Source organism: Megalobrama amblycephala, linkage group LG5 (assembly GCF_018812025.1).
Source record: "Megalobrama amblycephala isolate DHTTF-2021 linkage group LG5, ASM1881202v1, whole genome shotgun sequence".
Taxonomy (NCBI): Eukaryota; Metazoa; Chordata; class Actinopteri; order Cypriniformes; family Xenocyprididae; genus Megalobrama; species Megalobrama amblycephala.
Genome location: NC_063048.1, coordinates 28,090,271 through 28,117,780, shown reverse-complemented (window position 1 = coordinate 28,117,780; position 27,510 = coordinate 28,090,271). Strand labels below are relative to the sequence as shown.

Here is a 27,510-nt window from a genome sequence, read left to right as displayed (position 1 = left end):
CGACAGAGTGCGCAGTCACGAGCGTGTTTGTAAACACCATCATTAGCCTTATAATCAGAGATGCTGCTTTCACACGACCTGACTTACAATGCGCATGAAGACTGCCATCTCCAGCTGAACATAGGTGTTATTAGTGAGCGATGCATCAGCAGAAGAGACTAACTTGAATGAAGGTATACAGGATTGTGTTTAGCCAGCCATGCTAGTTCACCCTAAGCCAAGGAACAACGGTTAGTCAGCTATTTTATAATACAGGTGAGTTATTTTTCTTTGACATTCTTATTTTGAATGACCACGGTACGTACGAACAAATGGTAAACCTTTTTGCTGTTGTGCAGCGTCTCTCCATGATTTGGCATTGTTAGCTGCTAAAAAACAAACTCGCCAACCTTAAAGGGATTGCGCAAACACTGGTGCTCACTATACTGTATATGTAGATATGGGGTTAGATAGCAACGTCAGGTATGCCAGACAAATAACTATAACTGCAAGTCTTTTAAAGTGAGCTCATCACCACACATTCTGATGTTGTTGTAAGGGAATTGAATAGCTAAATGCCAGTCATTTGCAGTGAATTGATAGGTTTGCCAAGGTAATCTCAGGCTCTAGCAGTCCTTCGCGCATCAGTGTATTGAATTACTAGTTCAGCATATGTAATTGGTTCAGACAGCTTCCACATCAGTTGGAGGTCTACATTAGTCAGCTAGAATCAGAACATGTATTTATACTGAGTCATTGTCATCAACAGCTCTTCACCGAATAATTGTGTGGGTGCGTTTTCAGCAAAACAATGTCAGTCTCTGAGAATAAATATCACTCTTTTCCATGAGGATTTTTTATGCTTGGGTGTATTAATCTGTATGTTCTATCTTAATACGCCACCAAACCGCTCTATTCATTGAGGTTTACAGTAAAATGCTCTTTAGTCTGTGGCATTTAATACCTTGGATGTCTTAATGTGTTTCAGTAAACACTGAACCCAAGAGCTGGTCAAGATGCCTTGGCCATTTTCTGAGTCTATTAAGAAGCGGGCCTGCAGGTACCTGCTGCATCGATATCTTGGAAATTTCCTCCAGGAGAAGCTCAGTTTGGACCAGCTCAGTCTGGACCTCTATCAAGGCACAGGCTCACTCGCTCAAGTGCCGCTGGACAAATGGGTAAGTTCTCTACTTATGTGATGTTGACCCGTATTTGATTCCATATGGAACAAACTCCATGCAATCAGCTCCCAATGTTGGGTGAAGTTTTTATAATTTATCAGATTGTTTATACCTGTTGCCAAATAGGCCGTTCCAGGATGACACTCAAGTTTTTAATATTAAGAGAAGTTCTTTTCGTCACAGTCCTTTATCATTGAAGCATGTTTTATTAGGTAACCTTGTGAGAAACACTTTGGAAGAATTTTTAACAAAGATAAACCAAATATAGTTTCTGAGTTTTTAGCAAAAATAGATTTTTAAAAACCTGATAGTTTGCATTTTTCTTCCCATGAAATTAGCCATAGAAATAGAATAGACATGAACAGTAATTAAACTTCTGAAATTTGATAAAAGGTACCTTATCTGTTTCTAGCTCCAAGGGAATCTGACGTTCCATTTCCAGATATTACTGAGAATGGTTTACATAGTAGTATTTTAACCACCAAAAAGGATGTTTATCCACAGTTTGTCTTCTGTTGACTTTCATGTCTCATGCATCTTCAGTCCCTGAATGAGATCCTGGAGTCTGTTGATGCACCATTTGAGGTGAGTGAGGGCTTCATCCAGGCCATTTCTCTCACTGTGCCATGGGCCTCACTGCTCCAGGACAACTGCGCACTGGAAGTGAGGGGCTTGGAGATGGTGTTCAGGCCAAGACCTCGAATAGGTAGGAATCATCTTTGAATCCACTTTCTTTTTAGATGATATGCCATGATCTTGACAAATTCTTTGATTTCTAATGCTGTACATATATGTTAAGTTTATTCTTATTTATGATATTTTCACCCTCTAATATTTTGTATTTAATAGTTTTTTTGTCTAATGATCTGTTTTTTTATTTATAGTAATTTTAATACAAAAATTGTTTTATAATACTATTTTTTTTCTAGAATAATTTTTCTCTGGCAAGACCATCTTTAATATAAAGTTGAGATGTAAGGGGAGTGCTGACAGATCATTTCTTTTGTAATTTGATGTACGTCAGAGTGAAACAGATTACTGAAAAAGAAAAAAGTGTTGGGCAGGGATTTGGTTCTATCCATTGGTTGTTGATTAGATGGAAGCAGATCTGAATCCAAGCTAGTCGATTGGAGGAAAAGGGGCATTTATCCAAAATTAATTAATAGAGAAGGTACATTATGAGAGAGAAGTCCTTTTCCCGGAAGATCCAATTATGACATTTTGATTAAAAAGTACAAGGTCATTTTTTTTAAATGAAACATGTGCATGAACGAATTGTGACGTGAACTGAATTTCCATTTTATGACTACTTTAAAGGGTTAGTTCACCTAAAAATGAAATTTCTGTCATTAATTACTCACCCTTTATATCATTCCAAACATGCAAGACCTTCGTTCACACAAATTCCGATATTTTTCTGAGAGGTTTTTTATCTTCCATAGAAAGCAACAAATTTACCACATTCAAGGTCCAGAGAAGTAGTAAAGACATCGTTAAAATAGTCAATGTGACTACAGTGGTTCAACCATGAAGCGACGTAGAACACGGAAGCTCTGTAATGTTTCTTCAACATAAACTGTGTAGGAGAATGACAGGGTAGAGAGGAAATTGTTGAATAAAGTTGTTGTTTTTGCACACAAAAAGTATTCTCGTCGCTTCATAACATTAAGGTTGAATGACTGTAGTCACATTTGACAATTTAACAATGCCTTTAATACTTTTCTGGACCTTGAATGTGGTAATTTCATTGCTTTCTATGGGAGATTAAAAAAACCCCTCAGATTTCATCAAAAATATCTTAATTTGTGTTCTGAAGATGAAAGGAGGTCTTGCAGGTTTGGAACGACATGAGGGTGAGTAATTAATGACAGAAATTTCACTTTTGGGTGAACTAACCCTTTAATGTTGTGTATCTTATCCTATTGTAAATCTTTTTTAGCATCAGGCATGGAGCCCATGTGCTGGTCCAGCTTCATGACCAGCAGCATGCAGCTGGCCAAAGAGTGTCTAAGCCAAAGACTCACTGATGAGCAGGGAGAGAGCTTCCAACCTCTGGAGGGTCTGGAAAAGTTTGCCGAGACTATTGAGACAGGTATGCCTCTTCCCGTAGACCATAAAATCTTATTTACTCATTGTTTTTTGACAACCTTTCCCTGTTCTCTCTGTTAGTGTTGAGAAGAGTCAAGGTCACTTTTGTGGATACTGTCCTGCGGATGGAACACATTCCTGAAAATTCTAAAACTGGCATTGCCCTCGAACTTCGAATCAATAAGTAAGTTCTAGAGCTGTAACTAAATATTTTCAACACAACAACATATGCTTTCATTTTAATCATCACCATGCTGTCTGCACATTTTGTGATATTTAGAATGGTTTACTGTGATGAGAGTGTGGAGGAGGCCTCCAGTGTCAATATCCATCAGCCTACTACATTTGCACATAAAAACCTCACTCTGGACGGAGCTTCTGTGTTCTGGGATGAGTTTTCAGAGTCGGCACGCGCCGGCCCCAAATCATCCCCCACTCAAACAGTGAGTTTGTGCTCTGCTGTAATCAAAAATCATCTTGCACAATCATAGTTGTGCAACCTAAGCCTAACTTAACCATATAGCAGTACAGTAATTTCACAAGAGTTTTTTTTGTAGCTGTTTACCAGTACAATTCCAAAGCCCTCTTAGACAAATGTTTTTTATAATTTAAAGGAGGTTGAACCCAAGCTTTCACCGAGTTGGAACCCAAAAATCATCTGTGAGCCTCACCCTCAGTTCCCAGAGCCCGTGTCTTCCAGTACACCATTCGAACCAGTGCAGGTGTGCTGCCTTAGTGGAAAACTGGAGCTGTCTGTGGTTCTGAAGCAGAATGAAGCTATGCCCGGAGCTAAGGTGAGTACATGCAGTATACCGTACAGTTAAAGGTGCTATAGAGGATTTTTTGTTTTATACATTTTTGCAATATTACTTGAAACTGTCTTTACTAATTGATAAAAGACTATTTATTAGGTGCACTGAAAGGAATAATATCAATATACATCATCTGTGCACGAGGTAGGGCCTTAAAAACATCAGCCAATCGTTTGTGTGATCATCGCATAAACGATTGGCCCTCTGGCTTGTCAATCACTGCCATTACGTTCCTTGTGAGAGATGTGCGTGGATTGGCCCTCACAAACGATTGGCTGATGTTTTTAAGGCCCTACCTCATGCACAGATTATGTATATTGATAATATTCCTTTCAGTGCACCTAATAAATAGTCTTTTATCAGTTAGTAAAGACAGTTTCAAGTAATATTGCAAAAATGTATAAAACAAAACATCCCCTATAGCACCTTTTAATATACACTAGAGCTGCACAATTCTGGTTAAATCACTATTTTTTTGCTTCAAATAGAGATCACGATTCTCACACGATTGTGAACAAACAGCTAAACAAAATAACATGTAATTTACTTGAGGTTCTGACAAAATGTTAAATGCTGCAGTCTATTTAAAATGTTTAAGGAATTATTAAAAAAAAACAATTTAAATAATGATTCAATGACTCACATCATATTTCACTTGTTTCATTACTGGATGAATCAGCGTTTTTGAATGAATCTTTTGAATGAATGATTCAATGACATTTTTAAGTCACTTGTCGCCACCTGGTGGCATAACAGTGCAATCGATACAGTCGTTATTTAAAGCGTTGTTATTTTCAAAAGGTGATTTGCTCTATTTTGATTGCTACCGTAGACATCAATGTTTATATCTGAGCTATAAACTTTTATCCTTTACTTCTGTGATTAATATGAATATTTATAACACAGAAATAATGAAACTGTGTGGTTGAAAATACTTTGTGAAGTACTTTGTACTGTACATGACAATTGCTCTCTCTGGCTCACAGATGTTCCGGTGTAATTTTTGTCAAAGGTTTAATAGACACAGGCGAATTCATTATTTAGGAATGAGATTGCGTAGGTGTTTGAATTGAGATTGTGATCTTTTAACGACTAATTGTGCAGCTCTAATATACACTAATTTGAATTCTAGCTGGATATAAAGGTATTGCACAGATTAGCTTTCTTTGGCGCAGTGATCACTCCTTGACTGAATGTGTTCCACTACATTTGACAACTAGAAAGTATTTAAATGCTTTTTTGTCTAAATTATAAAACAATACAAATGTTGTTCAAAATAAAAAGCATAGCAAACTGTTTTTTGTGTCCTTTTAAATAATTACTACTTGGTATGATGTTTTATTATCTAATTCATTTACATTGATACAATTTTTAGCTGTGTCTTATGTGTATTTCTGAATGGTCAGTGTTGTCAAAATAAAAGTTAATTTTTTAATAGCAAGATTTAATGGCTGGTCTTTTCACAGTTGGATATTGATGGACAGTTTGATTCTCTAATCATGCTGCTGTCACCACAACAAGTCCACCTCTTACTGGACATGTTTGGGGTCTTCTCCAGCTCAGGTGACATTTTTTTAAAATTATTTTTTATTCATGATTTGGCAACATGTGTCCCTCATTGAATAAAGTGAGTGATAAATGGTTTCCAGTGAATGTGACCAACTTTTTTTTTATTGGAATACAGCCGGGCAGGAGTGGTCTGCAATAGGAAAGGACAGGAAGAGTCGGCCCATGCAGCAGGAGGATGAGTATCGCCTCCACATGGAGCTCAACCGCTGCCTGAAGAAAGACACCATAACAGGTGCCACTGACCAGGACCTGTTTGAAAGCCAGACCACCAGAACAGTGTCCAGCAGAGGTTAGTTTACCACAGCACATCTTTTACTTCTTAGTACATTCTGCTTTTGCACAATGTCTTCATATCTCTAACTACATATTTAATTTGTATCTTTCTTATTGGTTGGACAGAGGATGTCTTTTTCTCCATGGCTGATATGGACATGTCACATAGCCTATCATCTCTGCCTCCTCTTGGGGATCCTCCCACAGTGGATCTGGATTTGTCTGTAAATAGCAACTACTCCGCCTCCCTGGGGGAGTCGCCATCTGGAAATGTAACTGTAAGTCTTGGCTTTTGAACTCTGTGATGCATAAGTAGAGTAGGCTAACACTCTGTCTAGAATGAATGTGAGCATCTCGCTTATAATAATCCCATCCAACGCATCTGCACTCAGCATGATGCGCCACAACTAGACATGTCAAAGTAAAAAATATAAACTGGAACACAGTCTTTGAAGGTCTAAATGCAGCAAAATTTGGTCTGGCCCTGCACTTCTCTACCCAAAACTCCAAAACTGTATGCCTTTTCCCATGAAACAAGTGAACCATGGTCCCACACCAGCTAAACACCCTCTGGCTCAGCCTGCTACAGTATCCATGCTCCAAACTCGCTCTATTGGTTGAGCTGGAAAGAGGTTGACCGATCTGAGCGGACTGCTCTCACTGTTTAGATGGTGCCTGGGGTTTCAATGTTTACACTTTTTGGGAGAGATAAACTCACAAATGTCATACTAATAGCAGTTAATGAACAATAAACTGGCTTAAGAGAATGTATTTTAACATACTTTTTTTTTTTTTTTTTTTTTTTTTTTTTACATACTTTAAGATATTGCAAGTTTAAAACATTTTTTGACACATTCCCTAGACGGTGTGGGATGAGTACATGGATGTTCCTAGACAGAAGGAGAAACAGATAAATGAAACACCTCAACTTTCTAGAGATTCTCAGCTTACCCACAAGTTGCTACGCCAGACATGTGAGTCCCATCATCAGCTTTATGATTTATGGTAATTGTTAACCTCAAATGACATCTTTAATCATTGTATACCCTATGCATGATCTCTCCAGCTCATCCATCTAAAGGCCATTGTGACGAGTCCAGGCCTGAGCTGGTTCTCAGGCTGACAGTGGGCAATCTCTGCCTGTCTGTTCTCCATATCGATCCCCTCCCACCTTCAGACTCCTCCCGCAGCCATCTTGCACCAATGGCCTCAGAGTTTTTCCGTATTCTGTCTGTAAATCAACTCCCTGCTGGTGGTTTCCTCCAATCACGAACTGTCTTTGATGAAGCCTGTCCACATGATCATCTCAGGTAAGCTTTTACTTCTTAGCCTTTTAACACAGAATTAAAAATGTTCGTCATATCTATCTGCTTAAGCTGAGTTCAGACTGCACGATTTTAGCCCCGATTTTGGCTCGCCGACAAGTTTTGAGAAATCCATGACAAATGCCCGAAATCACAGGCAAATCGGTGCTCGTTCACGCGAGTGACAATCACGCAGTGTGAATGAGTAAAGACGTGATCTGAGAGAATCGCCGACGAGTCGCCAACGCCCGTGAGATATTTGGCATGCTAAATATCTGGACCTGTCGGCGATTCAAAATCCTGCTGTGTGAAAAGTGCTCTGACTGAAAACTACATCGGCGATGACCGACAGCCAATGAGAGAGCAAGATACAGAGCAGCGGGGAGTTCGGGGAGGAGTTATAGACCACAATATCAGCAAGCATGGCTTCATACACATAAACATTACAATTCTATCAAACAGAACCAAAGCACAAACATTTGCTTGACCATATGCAACAGCAGCACATTGAAAAGTTATGTATTTTGCTACAACTGTCGTTGCAGAACACACAATCCTTGTTCCTCGCGTCTCCCCAAACATTTCCTTCTCCCTATTCTTCTTTTATTTTTGTTGTTTTCGCTGCAAATCAGCGCACAGACAATTCGCATTTCAAGCTTCTTGCGGGCTACTATTTTGAATAATAATGGCCGTGTGTCTCAATCAGCTCCCTAGTTCAGCAGTCAGGGCACTGATCAGGGTATCAGCCACATTCACTTTCATTATATACTGATTCACGACCTAGGGAGCTAGGGAGCTGATTGAGACGCAGGCCCAGTCTCACGTGAGAACTCCGGTCTTGAATGTGTGATATCGCATTGTTTCCTTGTCACGTCTCGCGCGTGTATGATTGTGAAATGGAGTTTGTGTGCCAGACAGAGTTGTCGGCGATTCTTCCTATTGTAAAGTCATGCAGTGTGAAACCTTCTGTCGCCGATCCATCGTGCAGTATGTACACTGCAGCGACTGAATGTTGGCCAAGATAGTCATGCAGTGTGAAAAGAACAGTGACCCGACTACTTTGAAAATCGTGCAGTCTGAACTCGGCTTTAGTTGAATTAATAGAAAAAAAAAAAAAAAAAAAAAAAAACGGCTTCCAAACCCTTTAGATCAGGGCTCACCAAACTCAGTCCTGGAGGGCCACTGTCCTGCTTAGGCTGCGTTCCACTCCAGTTTTAGACATGCACTCGCGAACTTCCCTAAACACTTCCCCATTTTGAAGTGCATTCCACTTCGTGAAGTGGACGAAGGAAGTTTATATGGACAGACCCTCGCTCCCTCGATTTTGACCATGCTACTTCTACTTCATATGTACACTTCAGGCAGCTCCATAGCCCACAATGCAACACGATTATGACGTCACCGCATATCGCGTTTAATTTACCCCACCACAAACAACTCAATTTATATATTAATTATTTTTTAAACATTTAAAAAACACATATATACATATAGAATGTTGTATTAAACAATTTTGTAAGGGGAAAAAATAAATAATAAATCAGCTCCATTGTGGATTTCAAGTGATCAAGGGCTTAGGACGTTCCAGTTCAGCCCATTGCAAGGGTTCCGCCAGTAGCGGGCACTCGTGCAACGTAAGCAATGACGTACATCCGAGTCAACGAGACTGAGGGAAGTTAGCGAGGGAAGGGCATTTAAAAAACGAACTGGAACGCAGCCTTAGTTTAACTTGCCTCAACACACCTGCTTGGAAGTTTCTAGTATGCCTAATTAGACCTTGATTAGCTGATTCAGGTGTGTTTAATTGCGGTTGGAGCTAAACTCTGCAGGACAGTGGCCCTCCAGGACAGATTTTGGAGACCCCTGCTTTAAATGTTATGATGAGGAAGAAAACTGGAGAAACCAAGACTCCGTGGCGTAGCCCATTGGCATGTTTTATCAATATAAACTTAATACAGAATATTATAAGAATGGTCGCTTATTATTTTGTTATCGGCCTTCTTGCAATTATCAATATTTAGATTATGTTGAATGGCTGACATTGGATGTGAGTTCACAAAAAAGATGAGGTGGGACAGCAATAACTTTGCATTCACTCTTTAATGCCCTCATTGCACTCCATTGATTGGAAAAACTGAAATTTTTAATGGGTTGAGGAAATTTAAACCTGTGAGTCATCACCAAAACAATGAAAGCAAAAGATAACGATAACAAGAAAGGACCTGAGACGGAGCCTTGTGGAACTCCGTATTCAACCTTTCCTTTTGCTTTAGATAGTATATGTTTTAAGGTGCCACTGAAGATGGCAGAACATTTAAAATGCATTTTTCTTCATCTTCAGGTTCATTGGTCAGGGATTAAAGGTGACATACGAGCACTGCCAAGGCTCCAGTGTACGTACGCTGAACACGGATCTCTCTCTAAGTCAGGTGGAGCTTTTGGAATGCCTGTACTCTACTGACAGCCACACTACACAGAGTGGAGCCCAGTACACAGAGGTATTTTTTGTCTGTTAACAAATGTTGTATGCACCCAGAATAGTTATTTTACATAATAATAATGGTTCATTTCTTCTGTGTCAAACATTAGCTTCTTGCGTTTGATGTCCCAGCCAGTAGTGAGTCTCCCCCTCCTACATGCCTACATTTACACTACAAACTAACAGAACGCAGAGGCCCGCAGGTAACTGCCTGAAATAACACTTCTTTTAGAAGTGTTGATTGGAGCTGATTAAAGTACTTCTTCATACTAAAGTAAATGACCACATGATTATGTTCTTGACTAGTCCATTTATATGATATTTTAATAGTTACATTAATTGTTTGATTTTTACTTTTTATACTTCAAATTAATCACAAATCTAGTCACTTACAGCAGACAGTCTTTTATTTATTTTTTAATCAGGGTGGGCAGGTACGCCTGAGTACTGTACCTCGCAAGGCAGATTTGCAGGTGGAGCTGGGTAAAGTGCGCTCAGAGTGTGACGTCAGCATTGTGGACAGGCTCAACTCCCTACTACAGCCTCAGAAACTGGTTACAACAGAGATGATGGCATCTCACATGTACACATCCTACAATAAACATGTCAGTCTGGTGAGAAACATTACAGACTATCTACCTGTACTTAATTTACTTTCTTTTCTTTTACTTTTATATCACTTTGCATCTTATTGTGGTTGTGTGCTTTCCTCACAAGCACAAAGCCTTTGCAGAGGTCTTCCTGGATGATAGTCGCACCCCAGCGCACTGCCACGTGTCTGTGTCAATAAATGCACCTCTGCTGGTGCTAGTGGTGCGGTTTCCAATCCCAGACTTGCGCTCAGATCAGGAAAGGGGCCCCTGGTTTAAGAAGTCCCTGCAGAAAGAGCTGCTGCAGCTGGAGCTGGAGGATCTGGAGCTCAAGACGGAGTTCACTGGAGGAAACTCATCAGAGCAGACCAAGATGGAGCTCACTTTCAAAGAGCTCAGCGGTACTAATTTACAAACAACCTGATCATGCCAAAAATAATCTCCCAGCTTTGCATTTTGAGTGAATTCTGAAAGTAATCACTGGATGAGGAAACTTAACAATTAACGATTCAAATAGTCATTTTTAAAATACTACAATTACAATAAATTGTAATATACAAATTTTACAATTATGTAATTTGTGCACAATCTAACAATGTAAGTCAATGGGAGATTGGGAAGTTAATTTTACATTTCTTAGAGTATAAAAGTAATTGGAGATATGATATTGCAATACAAAACCTCATAACATAATATCCAAAGAATGTTAGAATGGTTGATTTTTAACACATTTAACCCTACAATGTGTTTTCTGTTACACTAGGGTCATTCCAAAAAGACAAAGATCACCCTGCGGCCAGGTTCTTAAGAGTAGCTAACACCATGGAGGAGGATATGACATCGTCCGACTGTGGCAAATTCGACTGGCCCAGGTAGACTGTGCTCTGTGTATCCTGTTTTGTTCATAGTCATTCTGTGGATCTTTACTGATAAGATTCATCCAGATACAGAAACTAAAATATTTTCTGCTCAATACCCATTCAGAGTGGTTTTGAAGGTGAACCCCAAGGCTGTGCGCTCCATCTTAGAGCGTGTAACGGCTGAGGAAGAGGAAGAAGAAGCAGATGGTCACTCACAGGAGGAAGAGGAGGAAGAAGAAGGAGCCGCCCACTCCCTGAAGGATGTGTGTGATTTTGGCAAACCTGAGCCATCCCCTTTCTCCTCACGACGTGTCATGTATGAGAATGAGGAGGTATGGAGATTTTTATTTTTTTTGTGTGTTTTAGATTTTTTTTTTTTTTTTTTTTTTGTATTTTAATTTCTAATTATTTTTCTTTTTGGATAATATAATATAATTTCTACATAGACTTATAAATAGTAATTATTAATTATGGAAAATAACTTTGCGCCTCATACAGATGGTCATCCCAGGAGACGTGGTGGAGATGATGGAATTCCAAGATAAAACCATGAGTAACTCCCGCTACATCCTTGAGCTGTTTTTCCCTAACGTGCAGCTCTCTTTGCCCAATAAAGACTTTTATGAGAAACTACACAACAGGTAATTATTATTAATGCATGAAGAAAACTTCAAATTCACAGTTTTGTCTTATAAATGTACATCATTAAAAACTTCATATTCATGTTCTTGTGAGTTTCAGCTACCATGTCCTTTTTTTGTACCAGGATTAATAATGACCTGCTGCTATGGGAACCCACAGCTCCATCTCCAGTCGAAACAGTGGAGAACATCCCATATGGGGTGGGCCTGTCTGTAGCCAGTCAACTCATCAACACGTACAGTAAAGACAGCTTCAGTCAGTTTAGATCTACTGGCCCAGAGGGTAAAGATTATTTTGCCTTCTGCTCACTTGAATATTTAATATCAGACTAGAAAAAGCATTAACATGCTTTATGATACTACTGCCAGTACTTATTCTTGGAAAGATGTTGTTTCCAGGTAATAATCTGACATCCTGCGTCTTTTTTTCTCATTATGTGTGTGAAGAGGAAGAGAGTGGTTCTGAGGAAGAGACTCTGCAGTATTACACCCCTGCTGAACTGGGTTATAGGAACAGAAGGAAGAAGAGGAGTAAGATGCAGCCTAAGAACTCTCAGAGCCTCTTTTCCATCGTCCTGTCTGTTAACCATGGTCTGCTATCTCTGCACACACACTTAAAGGTATTACACCGACATCGCAAAGATAGTGCTTCAATTTTGAGTCAAGTGATGTTTCATGTTATGAATGTCAATTCTTCCAGCAGGATGATAATAGTGTGTTACAAAAAAAACATGGTGAATTCTGGATGGAGGTGAAAAACGGGACGCTGTTTGGCGTTACGCAACATGAAGGCTATAAAGACCAGCATTATGTCTGCTTCCACACATCTCAGGCCTGCCTCTATCACCATGGTAAACAAAACATTTTGTTTGAGTAGTTTTACCTGTTGTTTTTGAGTTAAGTTATATAATGGTCTATATAGATTCCTGTACATTATTGTTACTGTGTAAACAAATATATGCTCCTACTTCATTATATTTTAGTGCTTAATTATTTGTATGATACTATTTTTCTCTTATATCTCATATTTAGGATTAATAAGTATGCATGATGATTTTTTTTTTCCCCCTCATCATTGTGTATTTAATTCCTCAGGCACGGTGGATGGGGATGCCCCTGAGTGGAGTGTTAATCTGCCCTGTAGGACGCGTCCTCTTTGGCTGGAGCGTGTTATGTATGCGTCTGAATCTGCCCCAGAGAGGGCGTCTCCCTCTGAAGGGCTCAGTTTGGAGCCCCACAGCATGCTGTCTGTCGCTGTTAAAATTTCCTCCCACAACACTGAGCGCAACGTCAAGGTAAGCCACATAACTGGCATAGACAAATGCTGTTTAAAACATAAATTACTGTTTAAAACTTTGGGGTCTGTAAGATATATATATATATATATATATATATATATATATATATATATATATATATATATATATATATATATATATATATATATATACTTTTATTCAGGAAGGACGCATTAAATTGATCAAAAGTGTAACAGTAAAGACTGTCTTACATTGTTACAAAAAATCAATTTCAAATAAATTCTGTTGTTTTGAACTTTCTATTTATCAAAGAATCCTGAAAAATATAATAACGTTTTTAAAATGTATTAAAATAGAAAAGTTATTTAAAAGTGTTATACCATTTTCTTAATATTACTGTTTTTAAACTCCTGTATTTTCAGGAGTTTCTCATAGCCATTGGCATGAGGGGAGTCACACTGGAACACAGAGTGGTGCCTTCAAGTCTGGGCTGGTATGACCAGGTAATAAAAATAATATAGTAATATTAATATATGCAAAAACGCCTAAGAACTTTGGGATTGTGGACATCTTAAAAAGTTGTACTGATAAATGAGTTGTTGACTCAGTTATTATCAATCTGACTAAGTCATTTCTGACTAAGACTGTAGTTAATTTATCTGTGCTAAACATTATTGGTTGTCTTTCCACTGTAGATAGTTGACTTTTTAAATGTGTCAGATGAGCCTGTGCTTGGCTACACACCCCCTTCATCTGTGTCCACCCTCCACCTGCATCTATGGAGCTGCTCCCTGGATTATAGGTGATGCATTTAGCTAGATTCTAGCACTATCTTTTCCAATACATCTATCCAGTATTTAAAGAGAAAACGGTACCTCCCAAAACTGTTTGGACACTTAAAACGGATGAATCTACAAACACGTGAAGCTCAGAACTTCATCAAAAAGTGTCCAAATTCATTTTGTATAAATTTTGAACAACATATGCAGACCTGCCAACATGTACGCATTTTGCGTACCAGGTACGCATTTTGACCTCAAAGTACGCTGGTACGATTTGTCACTCTATACTACGCAAAAACCCGGTGAGTCCTCTGTGCACGCGTAGTGCTCAAATCCAGCAAAAGAAAGAGTTTGACCAATCATATCGCTGGGTTCATTTCCCCAAATAGCAAGCGGGGATGATTGACCTATCAATAAAAAGAGACTGCAAATCGACAGCAACACAAAATCCCGCGCGATCCTCCTTCCACTCCTGCAGTCTCAGTGACTGAATTCTCAAGCGAGGACAGTACAGCAGTCACGGTACTTCTGACTCCTTGAGGTAAACGGGTATAACATGCTCAAGTAATGTTGAACAACAAATCTAAATAAAATTGAAATCGCTATATGGCTTAGTGGTTATGAAAGTGCTGTGATGTGTGACTGACTGACAAGCGCGAGTCTGGAGAAACAGGCGTTTATTTATTTATTCTCTTGATACGTATAGCCTACATGTGTTGCGTTATTGTGTTAATACTAACTAAAGTACCTAATTATGTTACATAGCCTACTTATTTTGTAAGAAAACTAGCACATTAGTTACTTATGCATTTAAAAGCACCGTTGTCTCAGTGCTGCGCGAGCTCTCTGTCATACACACAAACGCGCGCGAGCACAGAGGGAAGATCATTGTAAAATGAAAATTGACGTGCTTGGTTTAAAATTTGTTCTTGCTTGTGTTATTTTTTTGTCAGAAAACATTTTTAATTATCCACCCGTGTTTTTAAGTTTCGGTAAATGACGGACTCTTTAGTTAACACAACCCCTCGTTATATAACTAACTTCTTGATATTCTTGAATTCTCGATTCGTTTTGCACTTATGGGTACTGTCTATTCACTGTTAACTGTTTTCTATAAATATGCTGTATTTGAACAAGACAAACATTCGCTGATTAAAGGTTAGCCAATACAAACATGTTACAAATAGATACCTTTTTTTTCTGTGGGATTTAGTATATCCAATATTATTCCAATATCCAAATATTTTAGCATATTTGGATATTGGAATAATAAATTAAGTATTTTAAATGAATCACATATAAACTCAATGTTTACTCTTTTCTAAGGGTTTCTTAATTTTAGACTAGTTTTCATTACAAAACCTGTGTAAAAGACTCAACTGTCAGGTTAGTTGTATGTAAATATAACCTACTTGAAATTGCAAACACAATTTTTTAGTCCATATTAAATATGTGAATGTGATTCACTTGTGGTTGTCAGTTTGTATAAGCACAAATTATGCAATGCAATTTTAATCATGAATAAAAAAAATGCTTTTGAGCAGGTGTAGTGAAAATATAAAATAACAGTCAAAATTAGATTAACGAAGATGGGTGTGTGTTTGTGCTTTGTGTATTGTATTCTCAAAAATGTAAAAAAATATATGACCCCCCCCCCCAAAAAAAAAAAAAACCGTGTCCTGTCCCATCACACTGGTACTCGAAAAAATTTTCCAAGGTTGCCAGGTCTGCATATGATGTTTTTATTTAGAATGTAACAAACTTTACTGTAAAAGGTGTTTGTGATGCTCTTTTTTTTAAAAAATAAATTCAACTTTAATTTGAAGTTTGTTTGTTAGACTCCAATCCTCATAGTCTGCACAGAAATTATATCTGCTTTTCTGTTAAAAGACCATTTTGATCTAAGCAGTAGTTTTCTCTCTCCAGACCTTTGTATTTACCTGTGAGATCTCTGCTGACTGTGGAGACCTTTAGCATCTCCAGCAGTGTGTCTTTAGATCACTCTTCCTCCAGTTTGAGGTAAAAACGTGCACTGATGCAACATCAGTTCTTGAAATATTTTTCTGTCTATAACTGAACATTTCCTAGTTACTTTTCTCTAATCGTTTATGCTTTCTTCCCTTATAGAATAATTTTAGATGAAGCTGCATTGTTTCTGTCTGACAAGATCAACGCTGTGTCTGTTAATCTGCCGCGAGGTGTGCAGTTTTACTCTTCTGTGCTGTTTCAGAATAGGTCTACAGAGCACTCTGGTTTCATTTTCTTATTTTTGTGTTTTTAGATTATGTGCAAGTGGTTGATATGGGGACTCTGGAACTGAGGATCACTGCAGTCAAACCAGGAGCAGATGGCAAAATGGTGTGAAAGTCCTCTGTTAAAACAAAAAGTTGTCTACCCTCTTATGCAAAATGTTCCAATGTCTTTATCTTGTGCCATTTATATCTCTGTAGACGGAGCCAAGGTTTGAGCTGCGTTGCTCAAGTGATGTTATTCACATTCGCACCTGTTCAGACTCCTGTGCTGCTCTTATGAACCTTATTCAGTACATAGCCAGCTATGGAGATCTACTGCCCCCTTCTGGACAGGAGGCCAAGCGCAGAAGCACTAAACAAAGGGTTAAGGTCAGGTCAATTGAAAATCTACAGAAATTCGACAGTGTCGCATTCCATTAAGCTTGATATTTAAAATCTAACTATCAAAGTAATTATTATCAGACAATCTTGCCAAATGTTTTGATAGTCGAGTAGTTGTTAGCTTATTTGAGCTATTGTTGTCATGATGAACATTTAATGTTCTCCAGACGGAAGCAGCGAGCCGCCCACCAGCTCCGGCACCTCTGCTTCCTGAAGCGGAGCAGCAGATTCTTCAGGATCTGATGAGTGATGCAATGGAAGAGACGGACAGCCTGCAGAGCCATATGCTGCAACAGAACGGTCAGACTTGTTCATTAATAAAGCCTTGGCAGCTAACTGAAATAAAATAAGTTGAAGTACTAAAATGACTAAAACTGAAATAAAAATAAATTTAAGCTAAATAAAAATCTTTAACAAAAAAATTACAAAAGCACATAAAAAGATTACAAAAAACTAAAATAAAAAATAAATACTATAATAGTATGTGAATAATACTGCTCACATTGCATCTGTCTTTTGTATAGGTATCAACGAAGACCATTCACATGATCATGAGCCACCCCGTTCTGACCTCTTCCTTTTCCCTGATGAGAGTGGAAACCTGGGGCAGGACCCTAGCCCCACATACCCAACCCTGCACTCCCCACTCATCTCTCCCCCTGCCCCCTCTGTGCTTCACGACTCTGATGACTTCTGCATCCTGGACACGCCAGGCTCCAGAATAGAGGTGAGATCTTCATTTCATACATATTTCAAGCATTTATGAAAGGTAGAAGTATTTACATAAGCATATCTCTTATTCTTCTGAATAAATACAATAGCTTTGTGTGTAGAACTGACTGAATTTCAAGACGTTATTCACATTTTTTGGTGAACTGTTCTTTAAAATAGGCATCTTAATTAGTGCATGCATTACTTGATCAAAAGTGTTTTGCCTATCAGGAACGGGATGAGGAGCCTGTGGTAAAGAAGCTAACCTCTGAACCTATCCTGGTGAAGGAAGAATATTTCAGTGTCCCCCTGGAGGGCAGCACCTCGAATAAGGGGCCGCTTCATTTCCCTGTGCCGGAAATCAGATACCTGGTCAAAGAGATCTCTGTTGTGTGGCACCTCTACGGAGGAAAGGACTTCGGCGGTGGCGCACTGTCCTCATCACCAGCTCGCAGTCAAGGGTACATAATTAGGTCATGCTTCATATAAATCTGCATGTGTTATAAGTGTGTATTCAGAGAGCATGTTTGTGCACGTGTGTGTAGGTGCACTCCTCACAGTTCTCCATCACAGACTCCTGTAAGACAGGTGAGAAGAGGCTCCCGTGCTGGAGGATGGGGCAGAAACCCTGATGTTCTGATGGAGATTCAACTCAGTAAGGTCAGAGAAACATAATCATCTGCCTGCTTAATATATGAACATGAATATAATGCTTAAAATATGAAAATGGGTGATGGTTCTTTTACTAATGTAGGCTATAAGGACCTTTGAAATAACTTAAATAATTTGGCAAAGTGATATGGAACCGAAAATTGGTCGACAGACCTGGAACTACTTCATAGTTGTGCGTTTACTGGAAAATAATTGCGAGGCTTAGTTCGTCAACCAATCAGAATCAAGTATTCAGCAGCCCTTTGTCCATTTCAAGGAAAGTCTGTTCACTCTGCGACCATATTTGCAACGCCTCTGGGCAACTATTTCAAATGAAAGCTTGTTTCTGCCATGGAATAAAAAAAATTAAAGGATAATTGCGACTTTTTATCTCTCAATTCAGATTTTTTTTTCTCAGAATTTTGAGATAAAACTCGCAAGTGCGAGTTTTAAAGTCCAATTCTGAGGAAAAGCTCAGAATTGCGAGATAAAATGCAGCAGTTACCTTTTTATTTTTTATTCAGTGGTGCAAACAAGCTTCCATAATTTCAGGCATCCAAGACCAAGTCCTATCTATTTGAATGTGGGAATCCTGAAATCTCAAAAGCTGCTGGCCGAACTCAGAATTAAATAACTTATTGCAAATCCGCAACAAAATCTGACAAACTGTCCCATAAATGTTGTTTCTTATGTTCAAATAGCATTAAAAAAAGCATGTGCAGTCGTGAGCACGAGTCTCAGATTTCTTCATGTCTTATATTAGGTGCGGTTCCAGCATGAAGTGTATCCTCAGATGGCTCCAGAGGCAGGCGTTTTGACGGAGCAGCCGGTGTCCAGACAGGTGTTCTCAGTGCAGGATCTGGAGATACGAGACAGGCTGGCCTCTTCTATGATGAACAAGTTCCTCTACCTGTACTCCAGTAAAGAGATGCCCAGGAAAGCTCACTCCAACATGGTACGATTAAATAGACACAGACAGATAATTATCTTATATATTACATGATCTAGAGCTTGTTTGTATGGTTTCTAAAATATCAAATGATATCGTCTGAGCATGGGCTGTCTGTGTACATCAGTTGACCATCAGAGCCCTACACGTGTGTGCGGAAGCAGGACAGGCACCTCAGGAGTGCTGTCTACGTGTGTCACTAATGCCCCTCCGTCTGAACATTGATCAGGTACAGAACAAAACTGTTCAGCAACTCCCATCAAATCATATTTTTAACAGCGTAGTTCAGACTGATGACTAAATGTCAGTGATCCCCCTCATTTTTGTCACTTTTTTTTTTGTACAGGATGCATTGTTCTTCCTGAAGAACTTTTTCACCAGTCTGGCAGCAGAGGTTGAACTGTTTTCCCCACCAGAGCAGGAAGGTAACAATGCAGGTTCACTAGTCAAAAAGATGTCTATTCTGCGTTCACACCGTGTCCTAATTACTGTTATTACTACCTAAGTTGTAATTACGAGTTTTACAAAGAACGCTTTTCACAAGTTGGAATTTTATGGTAATTCCAACATGGCATCAACACACAAATGGAAAGCTAAATGATTTTAAGAAAAGTTGAATGTCAATATACTTAATTAAATATTGAAAAGCATTGATAAAATTAACTGAATTAAAATTGTAATATTATACCCAATACTTGCATTTACTTTGTATTTTTATTTATGCTGACAAAGCCATTGAAACTAATATCCAAGTTGGTCTATGCACTTCTATTGAGGAGCGCTGTTTGTTTGGCATGCAGAGTTGCTTTCTATGTACAGTGGGTACGGAAAGTATTCAGACCCCCTTAAATTTTTCACTCTTTGTTATATTGCAGCCATTTGCTAAAATCATTTAAGTTCATTTTTTTCCTCATTAATGTACACACAGCACCCCATATTAACAGAAAAACACAGAATTGTTGACATTTTTGCAGATTTATTAAAAAATAAAAACTGAAATATCACATGGTCCTAAGTATTCAGACCCTTTGCTCAGTATTTAGTAGAAGCATCCTTTTGATCTAATACAGCCATGAGTCTTTTTGGGAAAGATGCAACAAGTTTTTCACACCTGGATTTGGGGATCTTCTGCCATTCCTCCTTGCAGATCCTCTCCAGTTCAGTCAGGTTGGATGGTAAACGTTGGTGGACAGCCATTTTTAGGTCTCTCCAGAGATGCTCAATTGGGTTTAAGTCATGGCTCTGGCTGGGCCATTCAAGAACAGTCACGGAGTTGTTGTGAAGCCACTCCTTCATTATTTTAGCCGTGTGCTTAGGGTCATTGTCTTGTTGGAAGGTAAACCTTCGGCCCAGTCTGAGGTCCTGAGCACTCTGGAGAAGGTTTTCGTCCAGGATATCCCTGTACTGGGCCGCATTCATCTTTCCCTCGATTGCAACCAGTCGTCCTGTCCCTGCAGCTGAAAAACACCCCCACAGCATGATGCTGCCACCACCATGCTTCACTGTTGGGACTGTATTGGACAGGTGATGAGCAGTGCCTGGTTTTCTTCACACATACCGCTTAGAATTAAGGCCAAAAAGTTCTATCTTGGTCTCATCAGACCAGAGAATCTTATTTCTCACCATCTTGGCAAACTCCATGCGGGCTTTCATGTGTCTTGCACTGAGGAGAGGCTTCCATCGAGCCACTCTGGGCCACTCTGCCATAAAGCCCCGACTGGTGGAGGGCTGCAGTGATGGTTGACTTTCTACAACTTTCTCCCATCTCCCGACTGCATCTCTGGAGCTCAGCCACAGTGATCTTTGGGTTCTTCTTTACCTCTCTCACCAAGGCTCTTCTCCCCCGATAGCTCAGTTTGGTCGGACGGCCAGCTGTAGGAAGGGTTCTGGTCATCCCAAACGTCTTCCATTTAAGGATTATGGAGGCCACTGTGCTCTTAGGAACCTTAAGTGCATCAGAATTTTTTTTGTAACCTTGGCCAGATCTGTGCCTTGCCACAATTCTGTCTCTGAGCTCTTCAGGCAGTTCCTTTGACCTCATGATTCTCATTTGCTCTGACATGCACTGTGAGCTGTAAGGTCTTATATAGACAGGTGTGTGGCTTTCCTAATCAAGTCCAATCAGTATAATCAAACACAGCTGGACTCAAATGAAGGTGTAGAACCATCTCAAGGATGATCAGAAGAAATGGACAGCACCTGAGTTAAATATATGAGTGTCACAGCAAAGGGTCTGAATACTTAGGACCATGTGATATTTCAGTTTTTCTTTTTTAATAAATCTGCAAAAATGTCAACAATTCTGTGTTTTTCTGTCAATATGGGGTGCTGTGTGTATATTAATGAGGAAAAAAAATGAACTTAAATGATTTTAGCAAATGGCTGCAATATAAAAAAGAGTGAAAAATTATGGGGGTCTGAATACTTTCCGTACCCACTGTATATAGGCAGTAGACAGTAAGGCAGCTCGCTAGATCTTGCAACAGCAGTTCTGTTCTGCAAGCAGTTGTTTCATCTATGTGACTATTTATTGATTTGTATTGTAGCATTCTGTGTGTCAATGAAGAAGCCTCCTGGCCCGGAGGTTTCCTGCAGTTTTTCCAAGTACAACGGTGCAGCGGCTCAAGACCCTGCGCCCATCATCTCAGTGCCAACACAAAGCCGCTCCAGTCCAAGCCTCCTCCGCACCTGCAGCCAAGACAGCACTGCTGAGACAGACACTGCCTCCACATCTTTCACAGACCAGCCCATATTCTTCAGGTGTGTGAGAGGAAGCAGTATTCATACCCATCTACAACAGGGGTGTCCAGTGAGAGGGCCACTTTCCTCAAGAAATTAGATGTCTAGCTTTAGTTTTCTAGTGGTCCTGGATTAGCTGCTTCAGCCATTTTTAATTAGGGCTGGAAATAAAGGTGGCTCTCCAGAAGCAGGATTGGACACCCCTCATTTACAACATTAAACATTTACCCCAAACATTGCTTGTGTTGTTTTCCAGAGAGTTCCGATTCACTTCAGAGGTGCCAATTCGATTAGACTACCATGGAAAACACATGGCCATGGAGCAGGTGAGCTATCTACAAAATCCAAATGTCAAATTTTTTTTTACTCTTTTGCTAAACATCATATTTCATTCAGAATTGATTCTTTATTAATATCAAATACATTTGTTGTCATTTTTCCATGTATTTTGATTTTGTGAATTGTAACGAACATAGTGACATAATATATATGCAATGATTAGTCAACAAAACTCCTTTATTGGGTATGAATCAAAGGGTACATTTACACAACAACAATGCACTAAAAACTGAAAAGTTTTTCCTTTGTGTTTTTCACTTACAGACGACGGCAGTGTAAAACAATCTCTGACTAAAAACACTGTATTTTGCATGCCAGGCCAGTAGTTGGCGATGTCACTTTGTAAAGAGACTACACGCTTATAGACTGAATACATAAAATGCATGACGTCACCGTTTTCATGTTTTTGCAGTTTACATGGAGACAATAATGGTATCGTTTTCAAAAACTTGCACTTTGAAACCAGTTTTCAAAAGTTTGCGTTGTTGTATAAATGAACAGCCAAAACACATAAAATCTTTCCAGAATTTAGGTTTATAACTCACTTGATAGTGGGTTAATAACTCCTTGATACCTGAACTGCACTGTTAGATGTAATAAATGGTATTTTCATCTAAATAAAAAGCACGGGTCAAGTAACACAATATTTTGCTACAAAACAAGCTTGTAGATTTCATTCTCTCTTAGTAACTAAACAATGAATAAATTATAATGTGTATATAAAATAATGTTTGTCTTTTTATTTTCTACAGGGCACATTTGCTGGTATTGTGATTGGACTGACACAACTGAACTGCTCAGAACTTAAATTACGGCGTCTGTGTTACAGACAAGGGTAAGAAAAATTAACAAAATGTAGCGTTTTAAAAATGGTATTTATTAAATTTACCTCACAAATCTTTTTGAGGCCATTTATTTAATTAGATTTTTTTTTCCAGGTTATTGGGTGTTGACAAACTCTTTTCATATGCCATTAATGAGTGGCTGAATGACATAAAGAAGAACCAGTTGCCGGGGCTTCTGGGAGGCGTGGGTCCCATTCATTCCTTGGTTCAGCTAGGTTGGCACAACACATTCGTACACACATTATTCCATCCGCAATTGAATAAGTACTTCTGTTATAAAGTTCTATTGACCAAATATTGATATTGACCATGTAAATAAAGTTGCCTACTTAGAGTTCTCAGTGTTAAGCATTTGTTTCCTCTTTGTTGCAACTGTAGTTCAGGGTTTTAGGGATCTAGTTTGGCTGCCAATTGAGCAGTACCGTAAGGATGGAAGAATAGTGCGTGGCTTTCAGCGGGGCACGGCTTCCTTCGGGACCTCCACCGCAATGGCCGCTCTGGAGCTCACCAATCGGATGGTGCGAACAATACAGGTAAACTCTGATTTGTGTTACTTCCTTTTAGTGTGTGACTTTTTTGGGCGACTGTGGCAGTATGTGAATGTTTTCATCAACATATGACAATGGAAGATGAACATAGATATATATCATACTGATCACATTAAAGGTGCCCTAGAACTTTTTTTTTAAAGATGTAATATAAGTCTAAGGTGTCCCCTGAATGTGTCTGTGAAGTTTCAGCTCAAAATACCCCATAGATTTTTTTAATTCACTTTTCTAACTGCCTATTTTGGGGCATCATTAAATATGTGCCGATTCAGGGCTGCTGGCCCTTTAATTGCTCGTGCTTTCCGCCCACGGAGCTCGCGCTTGCCTTAAACAACATAAAAAAAGTTCAAACAGCTAATATAACCCTCAAAATGGATCTTTACAAAGTGTTTGTCATGCAGCATGTCTAATCGTGTAAGTACAGTGTTTGTTTGAATGTTTACATTTGATTCTGAATGAGTTTGATAGTGCTCCGTGGCTAACGGCTAATGCTACACTGTTGGAGAGATTTATAAAGAATGAAGTTGTGTTTATGCATTATACAGACTGCAAGTGTTTAAAAATGAAAATAGTGACTGCTCTTGTCTCCGTGAATACAGTAAGAAATGATGGTAACTTTAACCTCATTTAACAGTACATTAGCAGCATGCTAACGAAACATGTAACGTTAGAAAGACAATTTACAAATATCACTAAAAATATCATGTTATCATGGATCATGTCAGTTATTATTGCTCCATCTGCCATTTTTTGCTGTTGTTCTTGCTTGCTTACCTAGTCTGTTGATTCAGCTGTGCACAGATCCAGACATTAATACTGGCTGCCCTTGTCTAATGCCTTTCATAATGCTTTGAACATGGGCTGGCATATGTAAATATTGGGGGCGTACACCCCGACTGTTACGTAACAGTCGGTGTTATGTTGAGATTCGCCTTTTAAATAAATGAGATTTATATAAGAAGGAGGAAACAATGGAGTTTGAGACTCACTGTATGTCATTTCCATGTACTGAACTCTTGTTATTCAACTATGCCAAGGTAAATTAAATTTTTGAATCTAGGCCACCTTTAAACTTAATTTGCTCTGTTTTGTGTAGGCGGCTGCTGAAACGGCTTATGACATGGTGTCTCCAGTGCCAGATGAGAAAGAATCCAAAAAGATTAAACGGTACTCGCATTACTGTCTGGCCCATCAGCCAGTGGACCTCAGAGAGGGGGTGGCCAAGGCATACAGCGTAGTAAAAGAGGTATGAGCACTTTGTTGTCCCCTTATTTGGCTCATAATATACATTTTTGCCATTGTATGTGTAATCCTAGAAAGTTAATATAAAATCAAAAATAACTTTTTTAATGCACATTCCCAATTGCACAATTCATCAGCATTTTAAGGAATAGGAAAATAAATGGGTTGTGAATGCCTTTAAATTTTGACTTTAAGGGGATAGTTCACCCACAATTGAAAATACTGTCATCATTTATTCATCCACATGTCTTTGAAACACAAATGAAGATGCTTTTAATGAAATCTGAGATTTCTGTCCCTCCACTGAAAGTCCATTTCACCAAACCTTTATAGTTCATGAAGACATCATAAAAGTAATCCATGTGAATTGATTAGTTCAGTCGTTTTATATGATGAACAGATTTAATCTAGGCCTTTTATTAACATATAGCATAGATCAGCGCAAATTCGTAGAGAACATCAAATATGATAAACAAAAGCTCAAACATTATTTGTTTCATGTGCGAGAACAAATGATGTTTGTGTATATGTGAATAATAACCTAAATAACATCTTCATCAGATAAAGCGATCATGTCCTTTCAGAAGACGTGGGGTAAACTGCTCAATTTATATGGATTATGTTACGAACTTTTTAAAACATCAAAGTGAGTAAATGATGACAGAATTTTCATTTTGGGGCAAACTGTCCCTTTAAGAGTGACTGAGGTATATACTGGTATGTTTAGATTAACAGTTCCTATGCACCGTGTGTTTGCAGGGCATTACCGACACAGCTCTGACCATTTATGACACTGCAACACGCGAACATGAACAGAGGGGCATGACGGGCGCTGTGGGCGGAGTCCTGCGGCAGCTTCCTCCAGCTGTTGTTAAACCTCTTATCGTTGCCACAGAAGCAACGTCCAATGTGCTGGGAGGCATGAGGAACCAGATTCACCCAGATGCACGTCAGGAAGAGTCCCAAAAATGGCGCCTAGGAGAAGAGTGAGCTCTCTTCACTGAAATTTACTCTGCTGGCCTGCATTACATCAAAATTGATATTCATACTGGCCTTTCAGCCCAGATATGTGTGTTGGATTTTATGTATTGGTGTGTTTATGCCTGTAAAGATCATATGAGACCAGTTTTTCTGTTTTGCTGCTTATGCTTTAGTTTAAAGCGTTTGTGGTGTCTGAGTGACAGACAGCTAGAGGCTGTGATAGCACAAATATAACCCCCAAATGAAGTATCAGAGAAAGACTGGAGCTTTTTTCTCAACAGCACTTGTGCTTGACATTTAATGTAACTGGAGTCATTGAGCCGCAGAACTGGAGACGCACAGCTCCCGCTGGAGTAGATTTAACTAGATTTGTCTCGTCTCAGCCCCCTATCAAACGTCCTTGTAGTGCCTTCATGTCATAGTTTATTAATATCATACGTTTATCTGTTTTATGAATGAGGTGGTGTAGTGTCTTGTAGGGAACAAGATTTCTGTGCCATGGGTTTTCTCATCATTTAATTTATACAACAGCATTCAAGTCATTTAAAATGTGACTTGTGTTGGTTACGTCGTGACGTCTTATGTTGGATGCAAGGGAGAATCTCACAAAAAATCAGGGTCATATTTCACCCAAAAATCAAAAGAAGTAACACTGTGCATAAAGACAATGAAGCCTATTTCAGGGCCATTTCGGGTTTGTTTTAATATTGTTTTAATATCCCCCACCACACACATTCTTATTACTGTAACAGTCATATAATGTTAAATAATAAAATCAACTTAAATTACAACAAATACTGCTATGATATATACTTCACTGCTGATTCATATACTGTCTCGCATACAGTACTGAGAATTGAGAATTCAAGAATTGTGCCTAATTTGATTAAAATAATAATGCAAAAAAAAATCCTAAAATTTAAAAATATTTTTTATTTTATTCTTTTGAATTTGGGGTGTCATTTCTTGACAGTTTTTTGTGAGAATCAAAATCTAAACCTAAAAAAATACTGAAGTTATTGTAAACTATCAAAAGGGCAAAAATGAGCCATTTAGTAGCATTATTCTTTTTATTTCTACTACAAGAAGCATCTCTTACCTAACCACACTTTTAACAATTAAAATGGAAGACAGCGACTCTTAATTTGCAACGGATCGATTTCTATGGCTTAAGTAACACAATATGGTGTAGTGTTTCTCTTTACAGATACTGTGTTAGAAACTAGTCTTCAAACGTGGAATGTTTTGCGGTTATTATTTACCACTTGCACTTTGTACTTAAGTGATCCCAGAAATTATCACCTCTTCTCTTTTTTTTTTGTTTGTTTTCAATTCTATTAAGCTGTCAAGACGGCATCTGCTTGAGTGACATTCCCTAAGCATCTGCATTACAAAACAAGTCTTATGAAATGAATCTTTCTTTAGATTGACATAAATTGTCTATAGAGTTTACCTTTTTGTTGAAACTGTCAAATAGACAAGAATTTTAATATTCTGTTCTTCATGATTATCAATATCGTAGTTTGACAGAATTTTTTTTTTTTTGTCTTTATGGCATCATTGCTCTTGTGTGAGTAAATGTTAGTTTGATATGCCACAAAATTGAGAAATGACAGCTAATTTTAGCTTCATATTCCAAACACTTCCTAATTCAAATGTGTTAATATTTATTGTACTTTTTTTTTCTCCTTCAAGTGGTAATATTTCATGTACATAGATGTACAGGTCATTTTCCCAATTTATACAAAAGCATGTATTATCAAGAAAGGGAAATAAATTATTTAATGTCATCTTGTTTATTGTGTCTACTTGACATCGATTGCCAGAAAATTGGACAACAATTAACATCTGTGGTAATCTCTGAGGATTGATGTATATATATTTAGTAACACTTTACAATAAGGTTTATTTGTTAACATTAGTTAATGTGTTAATTAACGTAAACTAACCATGAGCAATACATTTGTTACTGTATTTGTTAATCTTTGTTAACATAAGTTAATAAAAATGCATGTTTTCTGGGGTTTCATTTTTAAAATGTTGTGTAGAAACCAT

General features: G+C 38.5%; 1 protein-coding gene across 3 annotated transcripts; it reads left to right on the top strand.

Annotated features, from left to right (window-relative positions):
• Nucleotides 1–116: 116 nt before the first annotated feature.
• Nucleotides 117–27,245, top strand: atg2b (autophagy related 2B). 3 transcript variants are annotated; one of them, XM_048191615.1, is made up of 43 exons: nt 117–255; nt 968–1,157; nt 1,704–1,866; nt 3,100–3,252; nt 3,330–3,432; nt 3,529–3,691; nt 3,863–4,042; nt 5,527–5,623; nt 5,745–5,918; nt 6,029–6,180; nt 6,765–6,876; nt 6,969–7,212; nt 9,548–9,704; nt 9,796–9,888; nt 10,111–10,290; nt 10,403–10,676; nt 11,039–11,147; nt 11,260–11,467; nt 11,634–11,776; nt 11,902–12,059; nt 12,224–12,396; nt 12,477–12,627; nt 12,872–13,071; nt 13,458–13,538; nt 13,731–13,837; nt 15,744–15,836; nt 15,945–16,015; nt 16,099–16,175; nt 16,268–16,438; nt 16,618–16,750; nt 16,975–17,177; nt 17,393–17,622; nt 17,707–17,821; nt 18,576–18,767; nt 18,889–18,990; nt 19,108–19,186; nt 21,308–21,521; nt 21,757–21,826; nt 22,592–22,674; nt 22,778–22,899; nt 23,063–23,217; nt 24,329–24,478; nt 25,234–27,245. In XM_048191615.1, exons 2-43 carry the CDS (start codon nt 996–998, stop codon nt 25,462–25,464), a joined length of 6,228 nt encoding a protein of 2,075 aa, XP_048047572.1. In that variant the 5' UTR covers nt 117–255; nt 968–995; the 3' UTR covers nt 25,465–27,245. The 3 variants fall into 3 exon arrangements, with proteins under 3 accessions (XP_048047572.1, XP_048047571.1, XP_048047570.1); XM_048191614.1 differs by having other exon boundaries at nt 10,111–10,299; nt 12,480–12,627; XM_048191613.1 differs by having other exon boundaries at nt 10,111–10,299.
• The last annotated feature ends 265 nt before the right edge of the window (nt 27,246–27,510 follow it).

Bases quoted from the DNA above. Each gene is read 5' to 3' on its own strand.
- atg2b (XM_048191613.1), top strand. From the start codon at position 996: ATGCCTTGGCCATTTTCTGAGTCTATTAAGAAGCGGGCCTGCAGGTAC. The intron at 5,919-6,028 runs GTTAGTTTACCA...TTGGTTGGACAG, and splicing joins CAGAACAGTGTCCAGCAGAG to AGGATGTCTTTTTCTCCATG. The intron at 6,181-6,764 runs GTAAGTCTTGGC...CACATTCCCTAG, and splicing joins CGCCATCTGGAAATGTAACT to ACGGTGTGGGATGAGTACAT.